Source organism: Geotrypetes seraphini, chromosome 5 (assembly GCF_902459505.1).
Source record: "Geotrypetes seraphini chromosome 5, aGeoSer1.1, whole genome shotgun sequence".
NCBI classification, from domain to species: domain Eukaryota; kingdom Metazoa; phylum Chordata; class Amphibia; order Gymnophiona; family Dermophiidae; genus Geotrypetes; species Geotrypetes seraphini.
Window position 1 is genome coordinate 183,342,549 of NC_047088.1, and position 26,340 is coordinate 183,368,888.

Genomic DNA, 26,340 nt, shown 5'->3' on the forward strand with positions numbered 1-26,340 from the left:
TCTGCTGAACTTAGCCAGTGAGCAGCTGAATATTGGCGGTGACTGGCTGTCATGCAATGCAGCCGTTCACTGGCCAATCCAGAGACCGGGATATTCTGAGTGAGATAGCTGTCTATCCTCCACTGAATATCAGCAGATAGCAAGCTATGTGTTATTTAGATGGCCGCTATGATGTTTGTTCCCTTTCTTACTTTACACCTAAAGGACCATTCCACACATTTTGCTGCAGCATCTGTACTGATATGAAAGCAACGGAGAGATATGCTTCATCCATAAAGAACATTAGACTTTGTTTTAGTTGTTAATATTAAATAGCAGATCTTATTTGTTCCTCTCCTCTCCCAGTTTCTTGTTAACATAACCTACTTACATCCTTTCCAGATGGTCCAACTGGGCCTAGGATTCCTGCTGGTCCTGGAGGTCCCTGAAAGGAAAATTACAAATCTATATTTAAGATCTTGTAGTATATTTGGCATCTTGCCATATGCTGTTATATTATACTAAACTAATAAATTATTGGACAAGGATCTGTCATGTTAGCAAAATTGCAATTGCCCAATTTATAGTTTAAAATATATACAGTAAAACCTTGGATTGCAAGTAACTTAGTTTGCAAGACAAGCAAAACATTTTATTAAATTTTAACTTGATATACAAGCAATGTCTTGCAATACAAGTACATACAGTATACACGCGTCACATCATCACAACTGAGCTGATGGTTTTTCTCTCTCTGACGCTATAGGAGTGTAGTGACTTAATGAGAGTAGTGTTCTAAATGGGTGAGATCTTGCAATACAAATATGTATTAAAGTTTTTGGGTTGTGGAATGAATCGTCTGAGTTTGCATTATTTCCTATGGGGAAATTTGCTTTGATGTACGATTGCTTTGGATTACAAGCATGTTTCTGGAACGAATTATGCTCACAAGATTTGACTGTATATCTTTTCATTGAATGCTTTTTCAGTCCTACTTTGGGCAAAGTGTAAGACTGAATCACATGGTAGGATAATGGACCCCTTCCCACGTAGACAGTCACCTACAAGTTAGGTGTAGCTAGGCGCTGTTTATAGAATCAGGCCCTTCATGTGTAAATTTCAGTTAGGAGGTGTGGGATGGATGGGAGACAGGCAGGAACCTTATCTTGACTGTTTATATGACTGCCTGTCCCCATAATGCTGGAAAAATCCCCAACAGTTACTGTAGAAATTTTGAACTTAATGGATTTTACTTTTGGCAGGTTAAGTTCAAAATCTACGTACAAATTAGTAATTAGATCCCTTAGTATTTATAAGCTGGTACTCACAGTAGGGCCAGGTTGACCAGGTTCACCAGGGGAGCCTTGGTATCCATGAGAACCCTAATAAAAAACGTAAAATGCATTTTTAGAAGTGAAATATTTGCACCAGCTTAAACATTTTAGTATTCAATACAAAAGCGTTAAACATGTAATTGTGAATTCACAATATTTTACACACAACAAATAATATGGAAGGATATTATCCAGGTAATGGTATCATTCATCTCAGGAAGCCAGGTAACTATCCAGACAAGTTATGACAGCTATTTTGCTAACAGGATAACTTGGTTAGATATTATGTTGGGGATGCAGAACTCAAGGTGAAAAGAGATAGGAGTTGAAAGCACTCTCAAAGAGGTGGGCTTTTAACTGGTCCTTAAATCCTGTCAGAGATGGAGCCCGCCGAAGGGATTTGGGCAGCTTGTTCCAAGCATATGGCGCAGCAAGGCAGAAGGGAATGAGTCTGGAGTTGGCAGTTGAAGAGAAGGGACTTACCAGCTGAGCGGAGCTCATGGGGGGATCATAGGAGGAGATAGGTAAAGAGAGATACTGAGGGGCAGCTGAGTGAGTACATTTGTAGGTCAGTAAGAGGAGTTTGAATTGTGGTCTGAAGTGGATGGAAAGCCAATGAAGCAACTTTAGGAAAGGGGTAATGTGAGTATAGCGACTCTCTCAGAATATGTCGTGCAGCTGAATTCTGAATGGATTGGAGGGGAGCGAGATGGCTAAGCAGAAGGACTGAGAGTAGCATGTTACAGTAGTCTAAGCACAAGGTGATGAGGGCATGGATAAGTGTTTTGGTAGTGTGCTCAGAAAGGAAGGATCAGATTCTGGTAATATTATAGAGGAAGAAGTAGCAGATTGACCCCAAGATTATGAGCAGACAAAACAGGAAGGATAAGAGTGTTTTCCACAGAGACATATTGCATATTTATCTAAAAAGATAAAACTTACTGGTGGGCCAGGATGACCAGATTGACCAGGAGGACCTGGTGGTCCGGGAGCACCCTAAAATTGAAAGATTTAAAATAAGAATACTAAAATTACACAAATTATAATTACACAATTATAATTGATTGAGCTACAACACTAAAAAGTAGATATGCATCTCTACTGAAATGATATTGTTAGCATAGCCTAGGACAGTGTTTTTCAACCGCTGTTCCGCGGCACACTAGTGTGCCGCGAGATGTTGCCTGGTGTGCCGCAGGGCCGCCATCAGGGCAGTACTACCAGTCCTGCATTCAGGGGCCCGGAGCTGACAGGGGGCCCGAGGCAGGGGCGCAAGTATTTCGCCAAGGCAAAGTGAGTCGATCACCCAGGACTCACTTTGTCTTGGCGATCTAATCTATCGAGCCGATAAGTCTTCTTCTCCCCGACGTCAATTCTGCAGTCGGAGAGGAAGTTCGGGCCAGCCAATCGCTGCCTGGCTGGGCGGAACTTCCTCTCCGATTGCAGAATTGACGTCAGGGAGAGCATGCATCGGCGTCGGCTTTGGGGCCTGTTATCCATTGGTGGGTCCTGTTCCCCGATGGCAGCGGCAGTGGCAGTGGCTTGGGGAACGGCAGGGAGAAAGAAAGAAAGGGGGCAGGCAGGGAAACAGAAGGAAAGAAGAGAAACAGAAAAAAAGAAAGAAAGGTCAGGGAGAGAGGAAGAAAAAGTTGGGGGAGGGAATGAGGTGTGGAGGAGAGAAAGCATACAGGCTGATAGAAGGGAAGAAAGATTGGATGCACAGTCAGAAGAAGAAAGTGCAACCAGAAATCACCAGACAAGGTAGGAAAAATGATTTTATTTTAAATTTAGCAAAGTGGAGGCAGTATTACCACAGTTTTCAAAAGAATTTGCCCAAATAACCTAAATACTGGCATCTAAGTTCAAAACAAGCGCCTTCATAACAAAACACACATACGATCCGCCCCCTAATTATGTCTACTTTGTGATAGGCTCCTTGGACTAGGTGGCTACCTCAAAGTGATAGGCACATACAAAGTAAGAAACCTAACATCCAATTAAGTGCAAGTTATATCAACTACGGGGTGCTAACTGTCAATTATTGGCACCAATTAAATCTATTAAACAATTAAGTTAGTTGCCTACATCAGCTAAGCACGCCGATGTAGGCACTAATTTTTGATGGACTATGTAGAATTTGCCAGAGAATGCTTAGGTTCCATCAGAAAATATCAGTGTAACCAAGTATCAGTTTGCCTAACATTTAGATACCTGCAATTACACCAACTGAAAGCAAGCATGAAAAAATACAGAAGAAAAGGAAGTAGGGGAGGACCAACAAAAAGTAGAAATGAAGCTTGGTGTCTCTCTCAAATGAGGCTTCTGTTTCCCATTTAGTGATTACACTTAGCAAGCAAGATGTTATCCTGCAAAATTATTTGGTGCGTTTAGCAGAGAAAGTATTTATACCTGCTAATATCCTTTTGAGGATTATTTAACCCCCCCTGCCCCCTAAAAAAAATAGGCATTTGTGTTCAGAACCATTCAGACTGTTGCGACTCTTGATGCAAGCGGTTGTGCCAAAACATGGCACCGTGTCAAGTTCTTCTTCTGAACTCCTAATATTTTGGTGGATTTATTTTACGAAGACCTGGTGGATTACTTTTTTATCATTATTTTTATTATAATAAACTTTGTTTGACTCCAAGGTTTCCTTTTTCCTACTTTTGGATGGTTCTTCTTTACTTCCTTTTCATCTACAATTACAACATTCGTATAGGTGGCATAAGTGTGGGTACCTAAACGTGGCAGGGAAAGTTACACACAAAGGGATGAAGCCCTGCCTATGTCTCACCCTTGCAAATATACTTTACAATAGAAGTATATTTATAGAATAATGCTTGGAAAGCATATCTATAGGCATATATGCTAATTTATAAACATTTATGAATGCAAATGGGTTTGTAAATGTTAGCACCCAATTTATATAAATGCCTTTGAAATGTCATATTTATAGGACAATAATATACGTATTTGGGCTGGTTAACAAACCAGAATAGTATAAACTCATTTTGAAGATATTTGATTTCATTAAATGGCCTAACAAAGTTCTATAAATTTTACCATTTAAAACCTTAAGGTGGCAGTTTTTAGCAACCCAATGTAGCATGGGGCAGCACCAATTCTATAACAGCATCAGGAGGGCAGGCATAGGTGGGCATGCCTAGATCTGTCATAGGGCCAGCTCAAGGGATTGAGTCAACTTTTGCATTGGTACCCTTCACCCTTACCCCAGCAATCTGGAATCTCTCTCCTTCCTTCTCCCAGTGTAGACAACTTTTAAAGCCATTTTGAAAAATTTTCACCCTCTGCATTGCTAAAAGTATGTCCATTTTCCTAGAGTATGCATTCCTAGGGTATTTAGGTCCAAAGGAAAAGGGTGAGCTACAACTTACCCTAATCTTATTAGCCTTTTAATCAACTTTTTAACTAATTTTAATTCCAATTCCCGCATCCTCTTATTTCCAGTCATTTGATAATATCATGAAAAGATCTTGCAAGCCCCATATACAGAGAAAATTTTATAATACGTATGTGGTACAAGGATACATTGTGAATCCAGAGTAGGGCCTTGTTCAATTCAATGTGTAACAACTGCAAACTATCCTCAGTGCATGTTCGAAATTGTAAAAACTGAATTTACCAAATGCAAACTGTTAGATGCATCAAGGACAAAGACATTAGAAAAACTGGGAAACAAAATTGAAGCTGCTGTAAACCACAAATTGTGTTCTGTGCCTTTGCTGCTGTTGAAACAAAGGCTGGAGAGTATAGGTATATTTGAGGTTTTTTTTCCTAATTCTTTAATTTCTACTATAGCTCCTGTCCATGTGGTTGCTGTAATCCTATTTTATGACCAGTATAGAAATGTTACACTTCTATTACCAGCAGACCTTCCAAATCTTTACATCTACCTAACTATCAGATACCTCTCAATTACCAAAATATAAAACTGAAAATCTCCAGTGCTCTATAGAAAAGATGATATTTGAAACTATGTTTGAAAAGACATTTGGTTCTCTGGAATAAGAAGATGGATCCACAAGGTCAAGTTGAGGGCTCTTGGCATAAAGGGAAGATGTTAAATATTAGCTTTTGCTGGCTTTTACAAAGCTTTGGTAGAGGTTTCAACCATGGGCTGGCAAAGTAAATGCTCCGATACTTACAGAATTCCTATGAGCGTCGGAATGGTCATCTCATTGGCCCATGGTAGAAACCTCTACCGCAGATTTGTAAAAGGAGCCCTTTATCTTTTAAGGTTTATTTCTAGATATTCCTACTTAATAGTATAAAGGATTTATATATGTGAATGTACTTTATAATGTATATATGATAGGGTTATGTACAGCAGTATCTTACCTAGAATATTATTTGAAGTCAACTTATACTGTATATAAAATCATATGCAAACAAATAAATGTGCTATAAAAATGATAGAAATGCTTGTTAAAATCTTACAGGCATCATGTCACCGCCACCTCCCATTTGACCTATTCCTCCGGCTTTGGTGTCATATTGTGGAGAGAAATTCTGTTACAAGAGTCAAAACAAAAATGCTTACCAACATGAGCAGATCTCAAAATACAAAACACATACCATCAGAAATAATGGGTTAGTTGAAAAGAAAATGCTGCAGGGATTGACTGAATTGCTTGACATTATGAGCAACTATAGCATTTTACCAACAGGTTATTCATCTCACAATACATTTATGGGCTAATTTTCAAAGCACTAACAGTTCCATAGGTTACTATGGAACTTTGTAAGCCTAAGGCCCCGATTCACTAAAGTCGGCAATCATCAGGTTTAGCAACAATCGTTGCTAACCGATCCGATTCACAAAACAGCCCACCGCGTGTTTTTCCCCTGGATCGCCCGTTTTCCAATCTGGCCATGCAAATTTGTAAAACCCCTTACAAAATAGCCAAGCGATTGATTCACTAACATTTGCTTGGCGATTTTGCATCGGGTTTTACGATCCTAAAACCCGAGTGCTGTAGACCTGTCGATAACTGTGTTACCTCTATAGTTTTTTATGAACCCAGATTCATCAAGGGTTAATATAAAGTATGATGCTTAGTTTGTTATTGTTAACTTCATAGGAACCCTTAAACTTTCCCTAGGAACACTATTTTTATTTGAGGAGGGACATATAGAATATTCAGTAACAGATCATAAGACCTCTTATAATTTATATATCATTTCAGGTCCACATCCTATATTACGTTTTTTCTTAATTATGTATGCCCATTTCTCCTTCCTATCCCTGAAGCAATTCTAAAATACCTTTAACTTTCATGTGTGTGAAAATCTGCCTCGACTATATCCTCTCCCTATAGTCAAGGCACATTTTACCGACAGGTCTGCCTGTTCTTTTTTTCATTATTTTACCATGGCACAAATATTTTGTGTGTATTACACACGCAAAATATCTGCCCCATAAAAAAACCCCACAAAACCCAGGCAGACCTGTCAAAAAACTGACTCCCTCCCCCTGACAAATGTGTGCCCCCGGCACGCAGCAACCCACAAATGGCAGGAGAAATGCCCACTCCCTCCTGCCACGACTCCTGCAGGCCCACTCGCTTCCCCAAAAATACCCACAGGAAGGAGGCCCACTCCCTCCTGCCACCCGATGCTCCCCCCACCATGCTGAAAAATATGGCAAGAGGGATGCCCACTCCCTCCTTCCATCAATACTATTGGCCCCTCCTCCCCCTGCCCGCTGATGAACACCCCCTCATGCCAAAATGTCAGGAGGAATGCCCACTGCCTCCTACCACCACAATGCCCACTCTCCTCCCCTCATACCTTTGCTGTTGGGAGCAGGAGGCACTGCAAACACCTCCTGCTCCTCCACTCAGCCTGCTACGGCACTGGGCCTTAGGCCCATCCCTGGTGCATCATGTGATGCATGGGGAGGGGCTTAGGGCCCTGATTGGCTCAAACGCCTCATGCTTCTCCCTTGGGAGGGACAGATGGAGCGCAAAAGTCAGATGATGCACAAAAGTCTAAAATCTTTAATGAATCTGGGCCTAAGTGCTCTGAAAATACGTCTCTTAATATTTCAAATGGTGCTCAAAATTGTGTACAAAAATTTGGACACACCTAAATATGCACATGCAATTTGAGTAACAAGCTACTTAACGACAATAATTGGGTGTTAACAATCAATTATTTTCATTAAGTGGCAATTTGGATTTACACCCGCATCTTCCTGGGTGCTATTCTATAAAGATGCACATGCAAATTTTTCAGCATGCAACTTAAAAAAGGGAATGGCCATGAAAGGAGCATGGGCAAGGCAGAGACATTCACACATACATTATTTCCTTGCCGTGTTAGAGGTGAGAACGGGGCAGGTCATGGGTATGGTTACCAGACATCCAGATTTCCCCAGACATGTCCTCCTTTTCGAGGACATATCCGGGGGTCCGGACAGCTTTTCAAAACCTGGCACTTTGTCCGAGTTTTGAAAAGCTTCCTGTAAAAATCAGGTCACATGTGCGGGTGCAACGTGGTAATGTCATACTTATGTGCGTGACATCATCACATGTGGATGCCGTCTGGGAGCAGGGCTGGGGGGAAGAATAGAGCATGACACAGTCAGAACAGGACAGAGAAGGGCGGGCCTGTGGGCATGGCCATGGGTCTGGATTTTCCTTTGGGAAAATCTGGTAACCCTAATCATGAGTGGATAATGGATGGAAAATAGGAATGAACTGCATACAGCATTGGCACTTGGTATTTATCATATGCTGTCACTTGGGCAGATAGAATGGGTCCATTTGCCGTAATAGTAAGTGCACCTGCGGTAATTGTGAATAGTTTTAACATGCAAAACAGAACTTTTTAGTGCAATAACTGCAAAAGACATCATAAGAATCTAAATAGACGACAAAGAATCCAGAATGATGCTGTTCGCCTGATCTTTAATCTGAAGAAATCGGACCACATTTCACAATATTATAGAGTTCTTCACTGGCTTCCTCTTGAGGCAAGAATTATGTTTAAGTTTGTAATTTTATGTTATAAATCTCTTCAGGGACAAATTCCGGCCCAATTTACTTTCTTTACTACAAATCGCCCTTTGCGGATTACTTCTATTTTTACTTTTCCATCGGTAAGAGGATGCATTTATAAGAAGTTTTCCCATTGATTGATTTCTTTTCAGGCTTCTAGTTGGGATGTTGAATTTCATAAGCTGCTAACATTGGCATCTTCATATTTGCAATTTAGAAAATTGCTGAAATCATCAAATTTATTGGTAATTGAAAATCCAGTAATTTATTTTATAACTTAAAATTTTTGCTATTTTATACAAATTATTTTCTGTAAATTTTGTAAGTCACTGTGGTTTTACAGTTTCTTCATTTCTTTGTTCACCGCAATGCACTGAAAGGTATTTGCGGTCTAGAAATGGAAATGGAAAAATGGGCACACTCCCAATAGTTACTGCACAATCTTTGCACTTATGTCATCAACCACCCTCTCAGTAAATTTGGTTTTCTCAGTACTTTAATAAGTACATAATATGTAAACTGATTTGACTGTAACCACAGAAAGGCAATATATCAAATCCCACCCTCTTTCCCCTCTCCTTTCCCCATTATTTTTCAACTTCACATTGTGACCTCTTGCATTTAACTTATTTATCTATGCACGGTTAACCTGGCTTTATCAAGATAAGATTAGGTCAGCACAAAGGGATATCACATGAGGGATATCCTGAAAACCCAACTGGCTGGTGGTTATCCAAGACAGATTTCAGAACAACTTTTATAGCTTTCCTGCATCTGAACAGGATCTGTTTTTAAAGGGTGAAAAATTTGATGCCTTTCAATCAGCTCAAAGCTTCAACCATTGTTACCCCTTAACCACATGGAGTGATAGGGAACTTCCTTGGGTTTCTTCTCATTATGGCTTGAAGTGCCTAAACCAGAAGTTCATGTGATACATGCATACAGTTCAGAGTCTGTTTCTGGCAGAGGTCTTCAGCCCATTGGATCTCTATTAGCCCTGCTTCCCAAGTCACTGCCCCCTTTCTGATTAGAACTTCTTGTACATATTCAGGGCAATTCTATAATTGGCACCTCAGTCTAAGCACCTCAATGCTATATCTTTAGCACCAATTCTATAATGCCATCTTGGCACCAAGATTCTGTTATAAAATGCTATTGTAAATCAGCATTGATGCAACCAGAATTAGGTGAACCTTCTTATGCCATGTCAATGGCAGGCTTAAGCTGGCACCTCCCACATGTATTTTATAGTACTTTATAAAGCACACACATAGTTGGGAGACATGCCAATGGTTTTTAATGATTATTTCGGCCTTTATATCTCCTTTTTTTTTCTCTCTCTCTTATGTGTTCTTCCCTAAATGTTTCTTCTCTTTCTTTAAAGATTGTAGTTCATCCCCTTTGCCTTCTGTACCAGTTATGTATTAGAATGTATATAATTTGTATTCAACTTTATAAAAACGTTTTGTTTTGTCCTCCTCTTTTTTAAAAATGTTATACGCATTGAAGTATATGATATTGCGCAGATAACAAACCTTAATAAAACTTGAAACTTGATTATGGCATATAGGTGCTACCTTATAGAATAGTGCCTAGGGCACATAGGTGCCTGTCAATCAATGGATCCTTTGACAAACATAAATGGTGCATACTTCTAGTTGCCAGCTAATAGAATTGGCCCCTCTTAGTTGTTTTAGTGGCATGGCCTCACTTCTCCCTTCTCCCAGCATGATATTGCCTGAGGAGAAGGTAGACATTGTGAAAAAATAGAAAAATGTTTCATGAATTGTTATATAGTTTATCAAAATATCTTTACAAACTGTTACATTGGCTAGGAAGCCATTTTTTCAAATGAATGGTAAAACAAAACAAGATCTAACTTACCCCTTCTCTCCCATCGGGACATGACAAACATACTCCGGGAGAGCCAGGAGGACCGGGAGAACCAGGCATGCCAGGATCACCATTTCGACCGGGAATTCCAGGTGAGCCAGGATCACCCTGAATATATAACACCAACACCAATTCTTAGATTTTTATAAATTACTGATGTATTAAACCGTAACAAAAGTTGAGTCTATTATGTCATTTCCTACAATAAAATATGAACTAGAGTATGAAGCAAATCTTTTAGGGGGCTATGTTTAAAAATGTGACATCTTGCCTGTGCTATTTATTTAGTAAGCTTCTAATGTGTTACTGTATTTACCACCTAATCAGCAGTTTCAGTATGCATATTGGCCATATTTTGCAAATGACATAAAATCAACATAGAAATGGGGGGCTGATAACCTGTTTAATCATTATCCATCTATTTAATGTTTGTTATAACCTTGCTGTACCTGAATGTTTCCCAGGGTGTGAGCAAATTTGATTTCTTCTGATCATCTCAAAACTTCACCCATTGTTAGCCTTTTGTCACATGGAGTGTGATGGAGCATCCTTGAGCCTCATCTCATTGTGGCTTGATCTTGAAGGATCTGAGCCAGGAGGTGATATTCCCCATGCATTCAGATTGAGAATTGTCTGGGCAAAGGGCTTCAGACTATGGGATTGTTGCTTTCCAATTCATTTAATAGAACCTTTTGTACATTTTATCTTAGCTGATTTAGTGGCATGACTCTCTTCCCCTTCTCTCACCAATGATATGGCCTTAAGAGAAGATGGATATATTTCCCTATCTTCCCCCCATCCTCCCGGAAATCCTCAGCTGCCATTCCAGGGATATTGGCTCCTGCCCCACCTTGGGTTGCAGGGCACAACAGAGGAGTCATGAGGATAAGATGTCAATAATTCAGCCACGAGTATACAGTTCAAAGGACACTTTATTGGTAGTAGCACTGCGAAGACTCGAAGACTCAACACTGACTGTTTCGGAATCAATACCTTTGTCAAGAGTTTTGAAAAATCATTTCTCTATCGCATGAAGAGTGCATTAAGCGCAGGTACATGTTTGAAATGAGCAGAGCCAAAAACTAGTGTCCAAAGCAATGCTAATGATCACTTTACTCACTTAATGCACTATTCATGTAATAGAGAAATCATCTGTCGAGACTCTTGACAAAGGTATTGATTCTGAAACACTGTCAGTGAGGAGTCTTTGAGTCTTCGCAGTGCTACTACCAATAAAGTGTACTTTGAATTGTATACCCGTGGCTGAATTATTGACATCTTGTCCTCACGACTCCTTCGTTGTGCTGTGCTTTTGTCATTGTTGAGGCTTTTTGGGGCGCTCTCTTCAGTGTCTACCTTGGGTTGCAACATCAGGCCCCCTGCTGAGCTGAATCATCTGCTTGCTCCCTTGAAAGTAGAACTGAGGCCCTCCACTCCAGTGTCACTGCTATCCTGTGAGGTTGTACTATTAAATGATATAACTGAGCCTTGTACAGAAGAACAACAAACATATGCCACTATCATCAACGGGCAGGGCATGATGGCAGACACATAACACATTTATGTGAACAGGCAGAGAAGCACTTACACTTCTAAAAATGGGAAGAAGGAGAAGTACTGATAGCAGACCAATCAACACAGCAAATATATATATCAGCTGATTCTGTTTAATCTAACAATTACAAATTTAAATTTCAAGTTGGTTTTCTGTAAGCAACTAGAAGTGGGTGCCTGGTGCTTTAAGGCAGTGGTTCTCAATTCTTTCCCGGGGAGTACACTCCTCCTTTCGTATTCGCGGGGGTTAGTGGCAGAGCCGGCCCTTGAATAAGGAAAATTTGCAAATAACTTTTGGGATAACTCTGACCCACCCCAGGGCCTTACCTGGTGGTCTAGCGGTGACTTGGGGCAGGAGCGATCTTCCTACACTCCTGCCCCGTGCAGGGCCATGCTGTACACCCGTGCTGTGAGTTCCCATGGTCTCACGAGACTACAACAGGAGCTCGTGAGACCACAGGAATTCACAGCAAAGGTGCACAGCACGGCTCTGCATAGGGCAGGAGTGTAGGAAAATCGCTCCTATCCCGCCTCACCGCTAGACCACCAGGTAAGGTCCGTGCATGAAATTGCCACCGGAGTTGCATCCACGGCTGAGGGCTATGCTCCTGTGGCGACTGCTCGCCTCCGATCACTTCCTTCTCCTCCGATCGCCTCCTCCTCCTCCGATCACCTCCTCTTCCTCGCCCCGATCCAAGTCCCGGGGCCGATTCTGGTCGATGTGGGCTGCCTCTGAGCGATTCTTGGGGAGGCGGGGGGGGGGGGGCAGGGAAAAAAAAAACCATGAATAGTCAAAACCGCGATTGATGAAACCGCAAATAGGGAGGGAGAAGTGTACATCCAATCTGGTTTTCAGAGTATCTGCAATGAATGTTCATAAGAGAGATTTGCATGCCTTCTGCCTCCATTATAAGCAAATATCTTTCATCATATTTAATATGCATATCTTAAAAACCCACAAAAGCAATGAAGATGATACTGATATCCCATGAAGAAAGCCAAGCAGACAGAATAGAGTGGGAATCAAAAAGCAGGCATGCGAAGGGGACACAGTTCAATCAATTCTTTATTGTGGAAATGTTCACACAGTACATACTGTCTTTCGGCAGAAAGCCTTCATCAGGAGTCCGACCCAATGTATCAAATATCCATTTTTGTGTGAATTGACACGACATGATAATGTGCAGCCTTATGATGAACACCTTTTGATACCTTTAAAAAGTTTGTTGTGGATATTTGATACATTGGGTCGGACTCTTGATGAAGGCTTTCTGCCGAAACACAGTCTGTGCTGAGTCCTGTGTGAACATTTCCACAAAAAGAACTGATTGAACTTAGTTTGTCCCCTTCACATGCCTGCTTTTGATTCCCATTCTATCTTAAAAACCCAACTGGCTTATGGAAAACCAGGATCGGTTTGAGACCCACTGCTTTAAGAGGACCACTCTTTATGTTTTAATTGCAAGTGGCAGCAGTAGCACCTCTCAGACCAGAAAGAGAACTGAGAATGTTTGGGCGACTGATCTGAATCTTTCACAGGTTCTGACTCCTTCCCACTGAATAGATGAATTTGGGACATCAACTGCATAATTCAATAGAGGCTAAAACTATGAGCAGAAAATAGAGACCATCTGTGAAAAATATAATCACTTAATAGTAGGACTGGCCCAGTGATTGACTATCAATGGCAGGAAGCAAAATCAGGGTGCCTGAGATGTGTGGCTTACCAATTTCAAATCTGGAAGCTGTCACATGGTTTTGTTGATTTGCTCCCACAAAGAAATCCCCCCAGGGAATTCCGCAGGGGCTGTTGCCCATACACCCTGTTACATTATATGCCGTATTCTGCTGGCATATGGGTTTGTGTTGGGGAGGGTCAAGGCTACGGGGAGCCTTTATTTCTGAAAAGTTAATTCTGATTCCAAATGCTTAGAAAACAAAATATTATGGAATTCCGGACCTCTTGTTTCTTGTTTTTGTTTGTTTGTTTGTTTTCACTATATGAAATAATTAAAGAAGACTTACCTTAGCACCTTTCTGTCTCTGTTTGCTTTTATCACCATTACCATTACCATTACCATTACCATTTCCATTATCATTACCATTATCATAATCAGTTGTAGGAGTCTAAATAAAAAGATGAAAAAAAAAAATCAGAAATAAAGTTCAAAGAAAACATATTAAAAGAAATAGGAGTAAAAGGTTCAAATTCTGAATGAATGACTTGGAGAGGATTGACCTACTTATAAAACAATCCACATGGCAACAGAGAAAATACAGAGGCATTCTATCCAAAACTTTAAACATATCTCAACAAGAAACATAAGCAACCTTCTCTGTCAATACCTACTGAAAAAGTAAAAGCGAATCACAGCAAGCTATTGCAGTCTAAGGGAGGAAGTAATCATCAAGGTCTCACAGGAGCCCCACTGTTTTTGTTTTTAACTTTCCTTCTTTAATTCCATTAAGCAACTTTACTCAGGCTTTAGCGGTGTCACTCAAAGCTCAAACCTTCTCATTCCAGTGAGATTTACACACCCACACGCCTACCTTGACAGCAGCCTTTTTTAAACTTTGCTTTGCTTACTTCTAATTGTATACAGTGATACCTTGGAATCTGAACTTAATCCGTTCCAGAACCCCGTTCGAATTCCAAGACAATTTTTCCCATTGAAAATAATAGAAACTGGATTAATCCATTCCTGGGTCCCACAAACTCAATTTTTAACAGGAAATACACTGGATTTTAAGGTAAAATATTAACAAATATTCCAAAGCAGCATTTAGATTCTGGGGCACAAACACACACATACAATGTGCAGGGCGTTCCGATCCAAAGCAGCGTTCGGATTCCAAGACAAAATTTACTACCCAAAAAAGTTTGGATTCCAAGTCGTTCGAGTTCTGGGGCGTTCGGATTCTGAGGTACCACTGTATATTTAGGTTAACTCTCATATAACTTCAACATACTTCTATATTTTTAGTATTAAAGAAGTTTAGTGAAAGTGAACTTATGTTTGTCTTTAGACATGGTGTCTGTCGACTCGGGGGAATGTAATGTAATGTAATGTAATTTATTTCTTATATACCGCTACATCCGTTAGGTTCTAAGCGGTTTGAAGAAAATATACATTAAGATTATAAATGAGAAGTAAGAAGGTACTTAAAAAATTCCCTTACTGTCCCGAAGGCTCACAATCTAACTAAAGTCCAACATGTTTCGTCTTACAAAGCAGCTTTTTCAAGGACTTCCCCTATACTTTTTCAATTATCAGCACTGATTGAGCTAATTAAAAAATTAAGCTAGACGCCTAGATCGTCTAGGCATGCCAAGCTAGGTGCCTAACTTTAAGCGCCCTCTATAGAATCAGGGCCAAAATGTCTGGAAAAGAGTGATTTTTCAAACAAAAAATAGATTATTTCCCGGTTTGAGAATTGCTATGTTTGTGACTAGATTTGTAGACTTTTTCAGGAAAGGTTTTCAATCTACAATTGCCATGTTTCTTAATTTCTAACAACTGGATAATGCCTAGTCATTTTCTGATTCTCATATAATGTATATTGGTATACTGTTATATATATATATACGGGACAAATTTTTCTCCATCTCTGGAAACAGAGGATTGGAGTAAAGGGACATTACTCAGACTGGCAATGGGTCACGAGCGGAGTTCCACAGGGGTCGGTGCTGGGACTGCTCCTATTCAATATATTCATTAACGACCTGGAGGCAGGAACAAAATGTGAGGTTAATAAATTTGCGGATGACACCAAACTATATCGCAAGGTCAATAACATGGAGGACTACGAAGATCTCCAAAAAGATCTGACAACACTGGAAAAATGGGCCAAAAAGTGGCAAACGAGTTTCAACATAGGGAAATGCAAGGTCATGCATATAGGGAAAAAAACCCCGATGTTCACTTACAAAATGGGGGGGATCGGCGCTAGGGGTGAGCGACCTTGAAAGAGACCTGGGAGTGATGGTAGACACAACATTGAAGGCGTCGGCGCAGTGTGCCACGGCCTCAAGGAAAGCAAACAGAATGTTGGGTATCATTAAGAAGGGTATCACGACCAGGACAAAGGAAGTCATCCTGCCACTGTATCGTGCTATGGTGCGCCCGCACCTGGAGTACTGTGTTCAGTTCTGGTCGCCGTACCTCAAGAAGGACATGGAGGTACTTGAGAGGGTCCAGAGAAGAGCAACTAAGCTAATAAAGGGCATGGAGGACCTCTCATATACTGACAGACTGAAAAAGCTAGGGCTTTTCTCCCTGGAAAAGCGGAGACTTAGAGGAGACATGATAGAAACCTTCAAGATCATGAAGAGCATAGAAAAAATAGACAGGGACAGATTTTTCAAATTAAGGGGATCAATAAGTACAAGGGGGCACTCAGAGAAATTGAAAGGGGAGAGGTTTAGAACAAACGCCAGGAAGTTCTTTTTCACACAGAGGGTGGTAGATACATGGAACGCACTACCAGAGGATGTGATAAACAGGAGCACGCTACAGGGGTTCAAAGAAGCTTTGGATAGGTAATTGGAAGACAAAGGGATTGAGGGATACAGATAAGAGTAGAGGTAGATTATAGGGATGGAATTAGAGGTAAGTTACAAAATTAATCAGGGACCACTGTTCAGGCACTAGGCCTGATGGGCCGCTGCGGGAGCGGACCGCTGAGCAAGATGGACCTCTGGTCTGACTCAGCGGGGGCAACTTCTTATGTTCTTATGTTCTGCGGGAACTCATTTTCCCATCCCATCCCGGTAAGTTCTTTTCCTGTCCCTGCCACATTTAAAACAATAATAATTTATATTCCACATATCCTACGGTTCTATGTGGATTACAAATTATTCAGGTACTCAGGCATTATTCCCTAACTATCCCAGCGGACTCCCACTCTATCTAATATATCTGGGGCAATGAGGATTAAGTGACTTGCCCAGGGTCAGAAGAAGCAGTGCAGGATTTGAACCCCCAACCTCAGGGTGCCAAGGCTGTAGCTCTAACCACTGCACCACACATATTCCTGCAAGCTCTGTCCTCATCTGCGTAAGCCTCAAACACTTTAAACTCATTCTCTAGAACTAACCACAAAACTTTGCATGAAAGCTCAGTATGGAATACAAGGAAACTTCTCTATCAACATCTATTGAAAAAGGAACCTCAAGTGTTTATATATTATTTATATCTATCTATCTATCTCACCAAAGATCAAGCAAAATATAATGATTAGAAATTAAGAACCGCAAGAACATTTGAGGTTCTTTTTTCCTTTTTCAATAGATGTTGATAGAAAAGTTTTCTTGTGTTCCTTACTGCGCTTTCATGCAAAGTTTTGTGGTTAGTTTTAGAGAATTACACGGGGAAAAATTTTTCCCCCTCCCCGCAGGAACCCAATTTCCCCGTCCCGTTTCTGCGAGGTTTGTCGCTGTCCCTGTCCCGTTCCTGTAAGCTCTGTCTTAACCGCACAAGTCTCAAACACTTATGATTTTAAAGTGTTTGAGGCTTCTGCAGATGAGGACAGAGCTTGCAGGAATGGGGCTTTGACAGGATAACAACTCGGAAAATAAGTTCCCGCAGGGACAGAGAAAAATTTGACCCCGTGTCATTCCATTAGATATTTATAAAGATCAAAATTGAAACCTTCAGCCACTGTCTTTAATGACCCAATTTACTAAATCTTTTCTCAAATTCTGAGTCTGGTTTACCAATGGAAAGCAAAGCCTTCATAAATCAGGCCTTCTAATATCTATGAGGGGGACAAATTGAAAAACTGATCTTTTGTTTACTCTGATGTGCTGTTTTTCAACATCATAGATAATCCGGAAATCTTGTCAACTTCTCTGTCTCCAACCTTCTACATGACAAATGCAGGGACCTCAATGACTATCCTGGAGGTAAAAGTCAAAACATTCATTTTACTGCTGAGAAAAAAAGAACCAAAATGGGAGCTGGAGGATCCATTCACTAAATCACATTAGGAAACGAGCTTAGTGCGTCGTATTGGGGGACTTTTCCATGTGCTAAGCCCATTTTAGCCATTTGTTTTCCATTTATTTTATTTTAGATTGTGCTCCAATTCGCATTACATGTTTAGAAAGTGCTAAGGGCTCTCACTTTCAGTCTATGCTATCAAGTTTTCAAGTTTCAAGTTTATTTAAAAATTATACCACCTAATCAGGCTTCTAGGCGGTGTACATCAATCAATAAAATCAGTCAAGTTCATAAAATAGACATAGTTGGGGGGAACAATTAACCAAATGGACAAACTTGAACAAAAGGAAAATAGGGATAGAAGTATAAAATTATGAAGGAAAGAGACACTGAAGGAAAGAATAAGAGGTGGGGGAAAAGTCCAAGAGAAGAGATGTCACAATGTCCTTAGGAGGACAGTTGCTATTTAACAGCGTCTTTAAGAGAGCAATTGCTACTCAAAGGCGTCTTCAAACAAAAAAGGTTTTTCATTTTGATTTAAAATTGTTTAAATTTGTTTCTTCTCTTATGTAATTTGATATAGAGTACCAGAGGGAAGGTGCAGTAAATGAAAAAATATTTAAGCGCATGGTGTTAATATTTTTTAAAGGAGGGGATATTGTGGAGCGGAACGGAGTGATCTGAGGGGGGCATAGGGTATGAGAAGTCTATTGATGAATTTCGGTTGATTACTAGTTCTAGTTTTAAATGTAAGTAGAAGGATTTTATTAGTAATTCTATGTTCGATGGGGAGCCAATATGCCTTAAGGTGCACGCACAAATTGGTATGCATAGCCAGTCTTAATTAAGTCAGCACTGACAATTGGCAAGCAGCACCTAATAATTGACACTAATTAGAAATTACATACACTACTTTCTAAGAAAATTCTATAAAGTGGTGCATGTAAATTCATGTGTGCAAATTTGAAAAGGGGGCATGGCCAGGGGAGGAGCTTGGGCGGATTGTGGACTTTCCTGAAAGTTAGGCGCACTGTTTTAATATACACCCGATCTGCGCACACCATAGGTTCAGATAATTGTTCCGGCTTTTCATTGGCCTAAACAGGTGCAACTAAAGATGCATACAGCGGCTTAAAGTGATTCTATAAACTGTATAACTTTTATAGAACTGCGCTAAGCGCCATCCTTTTGACACTGATTTTTTAGGTGCCATATATAGAATTTGTTCCTTACTGCGCACTAATCAGAGCATGGTAGCCGGATAATGTTTTTACATCCATGCCACACCACTCCTTAAAAAAAAAAAGAAAGAAATCTGAATGTGCTATTAATGTGCGCTAAGAGACAAACTACTGTAGGCCTTTTCCCCCAGTTTAAGCAGGGCTTAACACATTTGCTACCAATACTTACTTGGTTCATCTAAAAGTGTCATCCGTGGCCTAAATATTCAAGGTTCCAAAGTTATTGCTATATATCCAGGTATCTGTTACACAGGGAATCTGATAAGAATCATTGTCAATTGTGGTATCTGTTCTTAGGGTGTTTTAAATATACATTTATCTGTGTATAATAATATAGGCCCAATTTTCAAAGCACTTTATGTAACCAGTAGTAATGCTGACTGCATTGGCAGCTTATTACAAACAATCCGCAACTGCAAAAATCTGTAAGAAGCATAATTGGGTTGGGGGATTGGCCATGGACTGGCACGACAGTTATCTGGAGAATAGTCAAATTCAGCTGCTCTTTAGACAATGTATGCACATAAGTTAGGCCAATGAAACAGCAGACCTAACATATATTTATGAATGCTGAGGCAGCATATTCACTGGAGAAAAAGCCCAAAGAGGCCTCGATGATGAGGGAAACAGCACAACGGAGGAATCGTGAGGATAAGATGTCAATAATTCAGCCATGGGCATAAAGTTCACATTTCAATTTATTGGTGGTAGCACTGTGAAGACTTGAGGACTCAGCAGTATATTCAGCAGTGCTGTTAATACACTGTGATAAAAGGATCATATTTTACTATAACAATATTTACTGCAGGAATCACCAACCTGTGGTACCTCAGTAGTGAATTCTGTAGGAAATATACATTTGCCTTGCTACAGCCTTGCTACAGCCATGAATAAAAGGTAATTAAATACTACCACCAACCCCTGATACCCCATATATAAATATCCCTGATCCCCCTGGCACCTACTGAGGATTTCAGTAGTCTAGTGCTGAAGTCACTCTTGTTCCATTGGGCACCTGTGTTTAAAATAATATCAGTCAATCCCTAGTGGTAGTTTTGTGGAACTACCACTAGAGATCAAGCTGTCTAATAAACTGCATTATTCATTCTTGCATAATAATAAGACAATCAGGTATATTGAATGTGTTTATATGCTTTACATCTTATTTTGTTACTGTTGCAGTGAATTAATTACTTGACATATGTTATTTATAGGGTTACCAGATGTCTGGATTTCCTTGGACATGTCCTCCTTTTCAAGGACAAGTCCGAGGGTCTGGACAGCTTTTCAAAATCTGGCACTTTGTCTGGGTTTTAAAAAGCTTCCCATCAAAATCGCATCAGGAAGGGGCATCCACGTATGCGCAGATCCAACGTGGTGTGACATCATTGCGTCACAACTGTGCATGTGTGGATGCTGGCTGGGGGGTGGGGCTGAGGGGCAGAATGATGCAGAATTGGGCAGGCCTGGGGATGTGGCCATGGGTCCGGATTTTCCTTCGGGAAAATCTGGTAACCCTATTTATTTAGTAAAATTCTCACGTTAATTCTTTAAGCATGGTACAGAACACGGCAGTTCGCTTGATATTTGGATTGAAGAAAAGCAACCATATTAGTCCCTACTACAGACTGTTGCACTGGTTGCCAATGGAGGCATGAATAATGTTTAAGTTTGCTTGTATCTGTTTCAAGCAGGCCTGGGGACTAGCTCCTTCCTATCTCCTACCTCATTTCGTGCTATACAGCCCCACACGGACAACCAGAAACTGTAACCTGTTTGCATACCCAAGGATCACTGGCTGTAAATATAAGTCCTTTTTGGATAGGTCTTTTATGTTCCAAGCAAGCAAACAGCAGTCTTGGTTAGGTAACTACATCAATGGAGCCAGACTGACTTACGGCGCCTTTCGGAAAGAAATGAAAACCGTACTGTTTGACAGATTTATCTCCTAAACAGAAACCACACCAATTTTGTATATTCCATCTGTCTATTTCTTGTGTAATATGTTGTACTTTCACTATTTGCATTTTGTAATTCGCTGATTGTCCAGCTCTCTTCAGTGTGAACTGCCTAGAGGTCATCCGACTATGGCGGTATAGAAGAATAAAGTTATTATTATTATTAATGTATGTATGTTAGTAATTACCACTGTGAATGTCTGACATGGCTGAGTATGTAAATAAAGATAAGTTGGTGTTTAATGGTATGCATTAGACATGTCAGCAATATCAAGCCCTATGGAGATAATTCTGTAAAATTAGCACTAAGTGCACGTTGCATGACTTTTTATAAATATGCACTTAACTTATATAGCTTGTGTTTCTAAGATTGAATATTCAAGGGGAGAACCTGAGCAGAAGTTCCCAATTACACATGAATCTTACAGAATATTATAAGGTATGCGTGCTATCTCTGACATTTAAGTGCAAACACTAACACTAAACCTATGGCTGGAATAAGTACAGTACTTGTTTCTAAATCCTAGGCAACTATTTCACCTGATAGTATTCTATCAAAGAAAGCAGGCACCTACATTCCTTTGTAGAACAAGTTCCTGTGCAGGCACTCTCTAGGTGTTTATTAAGCACCCCATTATAAAATTGCACTTTATGGGAACAATTCTAATATAGTTTGTCTATATTTAGACACTTGGAAGAAACTGATGTACCTATTCTATAAGGCAGGTGCTTAATTTCTTTCTAGTATGCTAGTGATATATATGCCCCTATAATTTAGGTGTGAGCACCAATGTTCCTTTTAAGTTGTCTGGGAGTCCTCCACCTAAATTCCTGCCACTGGGGGGTGCTATTCAAGATCATATGTTCAATACAGAGAAGTTCTGCAGGAATCCGAATGATCTGCCTGTGCCTAGTGATTGAAGTACTATTGGTGGAACTTGCAGATAACATGCCAATGGACTGGATCTTCTTTTTTATATGAGAATTTCTTTTAAACAATAAGTATTTTGCCATATTAGATTTTATAGGTACTTTCAATGTTTTATATGCTAATACCACTCACTTATATTCTATAGTCTTCCGTATTGGATCTAAATTAAAAATATATTGTGGGTCCAATATTCAAATCAAGTTATGCATTTACTATGGGTCGTGAGCACATAATTTAGCTGTTTATTTGATGAAATGTATTTTATTTTGCAGCAGAAAAGTGGTATGAAAATCTGGAATATAGAAAAAAAAACAAAAACGGATAACGTGAAGCACAACAGGGATGGATAGCACAATAGGTTACATATGTAGTACCATGAGCTGCCAAGAGAGGTCAAAGCAGTCATTTTTGAGAGGCACCAACAAGGGGAAGGAGAGAGGAAGCTGCACTTATGCCCTCATTAACTCCTCCTCCCCCCCATTGGACCACCAGGGGGACCTAACTAGGTATTAGGGAAAGTGGGGGTGCTTGGAAGGAGAGAGGAGGAGGGAAAGAAAAGGCATGGTTGGGTAGGGCAGGAGGGGGTTTGGGAGCTCATTTAAATTTCTTTTAAAGGTTATGCGGCCAACCTGATATTCAGTTGGGGCTGCAGAATTTTTATACAGTTCCGGCTAAATATCGGCCAGGTCCGCATAAGCTCTGGGCAGAATTTTGTTCTAATATTCAGTGCCAGTGCCTGGATATGGCCTAGCACTGAATATCAGGGGATAAATTAGCCAGTGATGATCAGTGTTTTAAGAAAACCTTGTCCGTTGCCAGCTGAATATTGGGAGGTATAACCTTACCATGACTTAACGAAGCAGCCTGAGGAGGAGGGGAGCAGTGGCACTATATTTATTTGGCTGTTGGGGCTTTGACATTCACCCAGCAAAGGTAAAGGTATGCTGAAGTTCTGGAGGGGTCCTGAACCTAAAGTGGGAGTAGGGATGGTCCAGGCCTCCAAAGCCCTCCTGTGGCTATACTACAAACTTAACTGGGTAGTGTTGCTGGGTAGCACCTATATAAAAAGTGACTATTTGGGGGGTGTTCCAGGGCAGAGTCAGCACTTGACTAGTTAGTGTAACTGTGTGCATAGGTAGGGTGATCAGTTTACTCATTCCAGAAGGAAGAATTTTTGGCCAATCCTGATTTTAAAATTACATCCCAAAGCAGCATAGTATTTTGTAGTTCATGATTCTATCCATTGAAATAAGTGAAGCGGATCCCATCATGCACCAGGATGTGGTTGGTAGAAATCCAAGACTGGCCAAAAAGTCTCCCTTCTGGAATGGGTAACCTGGCCACTCTATGTTAAGAAGAACTGGGCAGTAATGCAAATGCCTCCTGAGGAAAAAATCTGAAAGAATTGCTGAGCCCAGACGAGTTACCTATTTCTGCAACTTGCACAGTTCCAGTTGGCCTAAAAAATGTGGTCCATGTAAAATTTGCAATATCACCTTAGAGGGGGGACACTTTTGTCAACCCTTATGATAATAAAACTTATCAAGTGGGCAATTCTGCTACATGTAAATCTAAAAAATGTTGTATATATTCTGATTTGTTTATGCAACAGGATATACGTAGGAAAGACCACTCATTATCTTCATGTTAGAATGACTGAACATAGATCAGCTATTTCAACTCAAAAACCAGGAGCACCATTGGTGCAGCACTGTCAAGTTGCTGGCCATAATTTTGATAATTTTAAAGTTATGGCTATATGGTAATACCAGGGAGGAGAGGGCGGTGATATAGATAAACTTCTTACAGAGCGAGAGCAGCGGTGGATACACTGATTATGTTCAACAGAACCCATTGGGCTTAATAGGTTTATTGAGTGAAAGGTGTCTTTATAGGTTTTTTCAAATTTCCATAAACAGGTATCAAAAGGTCAAAAGTATGCATGTGGGTGTAGTGGATGAATGTGAGTGTGTTGATATTAAAATGTGATATGCATGATATAGATTGTTAGGAGCATATGTTAATTTTTTGATATGTCAGTTGGTGTGGTAGTGATGCATGTAGCCACTAGCCCTAGCTTATTTCCTTGCATTATCAAAACTTCGACATCCTTGCACTTAATAGTGAAGTTAAGAATGGAGGTGTGTTTAAAGGCCCGGCCATATGCAGCCATGATTCGTTGGTTTGAAGCCTTTGCGTCATTTTAATCATGTTATTTTGAACCAATCAGTGGAGCTTTGTAAAGAATGGGGGCATGGTAAGGGTTAATTTGCCACAGCGTCTACCTGGGCTGGGGACGCCATTATCCGTGGCTTGGCAGCAGAGGTCATGTGAGCATTGGTGCTTTTTGAGACCCAAAAATTGGTGTCACTTTGAATTGTAAGTGCTAGGACTGCCGACTCTTAGTTGGTAGTCATTCATTTTATTTCAGGTTGCTCCTTTTACAGCTTTCTAGTATGGTAGTCTAGTTGTTTCGTTTTAAGGGACAATATGGGTTATTGAAGGAGGTGCCGGTAGTCTGGCAGTGAAATTAGGATGCTTTAGACTAGGTATTGTTCAGCTTAATACTGAAGAAAGATAGCAATGTAAGCAGTTTCCTTTTCCCACTTTTATATACAGTTTCGGGTATATTATACCAATAAGATATGTTGTTAAGCTGAGGCCTCGATTGGTTTATCTAGGTTGCCCTGATTGTGCACAGTTTATATATGTGTAATTGCGGAAGATGATAGATGTTTGTGCAGATTTCATGGGGAGTAATAGTGTTTTTTAGTTTGTACGTACTTATGACTGCAGTGCAATAAGTGGACCGGGATGCTTCCAATCTTGACTTTTGACTTGATTCTCTGAAGAAGCGAGTAGGCAAAACGGGCCTGTCAGAATCAGTGCCAAATCAATAAGATAAGTGGCCTAGATATTTGAAATTTGATATTTGAAATCACTGAATATATTAATGCAACTATTTAAGAATTTTTAAGGATTGCTGAATTTGCACAATAGAATGGTTTAGGAGGAGGAGGAGGACCTATGATTATTCTATGGTTTCATTCAGCTGAACAGCTGTTTTGGCTGATTTGTATGCATTAGAAAACCTGTCTGAGGTCCTTTTTCCCTAAATATGAATGATGATTGATATGACATTATAATTGAAACTGTTGGGCAACAGATTAAAGAAGAAATTTTCTTCCTTTAAGAACTGACTAAATATCCTTTTCTTGAACTCCACTTTTCGATGTAATTTGTTACTGTGGAGTGTGGAATTTATATTAAAAATACTCTTTTGTTTGTTTGTTACACTCTGGGATCCTTTTACTAAGGTGCACTAGCGTTTTTAGCGCATGCAGCAGATTAGCGCGTGCTACACGGCTAGAATTAATGTCAGCTCAATGCCCGCGGCATTACAGCTCGTGCTATTCTGCACGCTAAAGCCCTAATGCAGCGTAGCAAAAGGAGCCCTCTATGCACAGGCCATATAAAAGTCAGCCTTACCTTTATTCAGTGCTTCATAACTGGCTAAGTGCTGAATATTCCACTTACCCTGGAAATTCAATGCTGAAATTTAGCATTAAATTTTTGGGCATTACGCTGGTGGCAATCAGCAAAACACTGAGCACTACTGGCTGAATATCGTAAATGTAATTGCAAATAATCAGTAGATCAAAATAATTACTTCATCATTGTACATATTGTAATGTTCAATTAATTAGCCTGTAGTTAATTTTCATACTGTTCAGAAATATGCACAGAAAGAAAAAATAACAACTTACAGGGCCTGAAGGACACTTTGGACAACATTCTCCAAAAGGAATCTCAGGGTAATCACAGTCTAAGACTGTTTCTTCACAGGGGATTTCATCACAGAGAATGTTTCCGGAATCACATACGCAGATTTCGCAAGGTATTGGTTTCCACACATCTCGGTCAGAATATATTTGGCCACCGTGTTCACAATCTGTTAAAGCAATGGTGAAAAAATGATCAGCCAAATAGATTCACCCCATTAGATTCATTTCTATTTTATATGATGCCAAATAATTCTTCATTTGGATCAAGATTACTACTTGCACAGGATCCTAAGATTGTTCTGACTTCTGGATCTAATGTATACTCTTTGCTTTTGTGCTTTTAATAGGCTTAATATATTCACAGGCTGGTATTCCACCACAAAACAGTGGAGATGATAATCAGGTTCCAATGAACAGGGTCTCTTTATTGTGAATTTCTCTGACTCGATACGGGCCTTGTTTTAGCTACAGTGCCTGCATCAGGAGTCTGAGAATAGATAATCAGAATGTATTCTGGGGAAGGGGGGGGGGTCAATCTACTTAATCCCCAAATTACCAGTCCAGTTACTCTTCTAATTCCCAAACCACTATAACATCTGTGAAAAATGTTGTAAAGCTAAAACAAATGCTCTCTTCTTCTAGTGGTTGTGGCTGAAAGAAATCTGGATACTCAATACTACTATTTAAATAGAGACCGGTGC

At 40.1% G+C, this 26,340-nt stretch overlaps 1 protein-coding gene across 1 annotated transcript in view; it reads right to left on the reverse strand.

The window, feature by feature from the left end:
• The window catches only part of COL3A1 (collagen type III alpha 1 chain), a 170,565-nt gene that overhangs the window by 101,564 nt on the left and 42,661 nt on the right, over nucleotides 1-26,340 (reverse strand). Inside the window, exons 2-8 of the mRNA XM_033947168.1 lie at nucleotides 25,622-25,806; nucleotides 13,808-13,909; nucleotides 10,220-10,336; nucleotides 5,772-5,843; nucleotides 2,256-2,309; nucleotides 1,308-1,361; nucleotides 371-424 (exon numbers count right to left, since the gene is read on the reverse strand). Coding sequence (XP_033803059.1) covers nucleotides 371-424; nucleotides 1,308-1,361; nucleotides 2,256-2,309; nucleotides 5,772-5,843; nucleotides 10,220-10,336; nucleotides 13,808-13,909; nucleotides 25,622-25,806 — 638 coding nt within the window. The remainder of the gene's footprint in view (nucleotides 1-370; nucleotides 425-1,307; nucleotides 1,362-2,255; nucleotides 2,310-5,771; nucleotides 5,844-10,219; nucleotides 10,337-13,807; nucleotides 13,910-25,621; nucleotides 25,807-26,340) is intronic.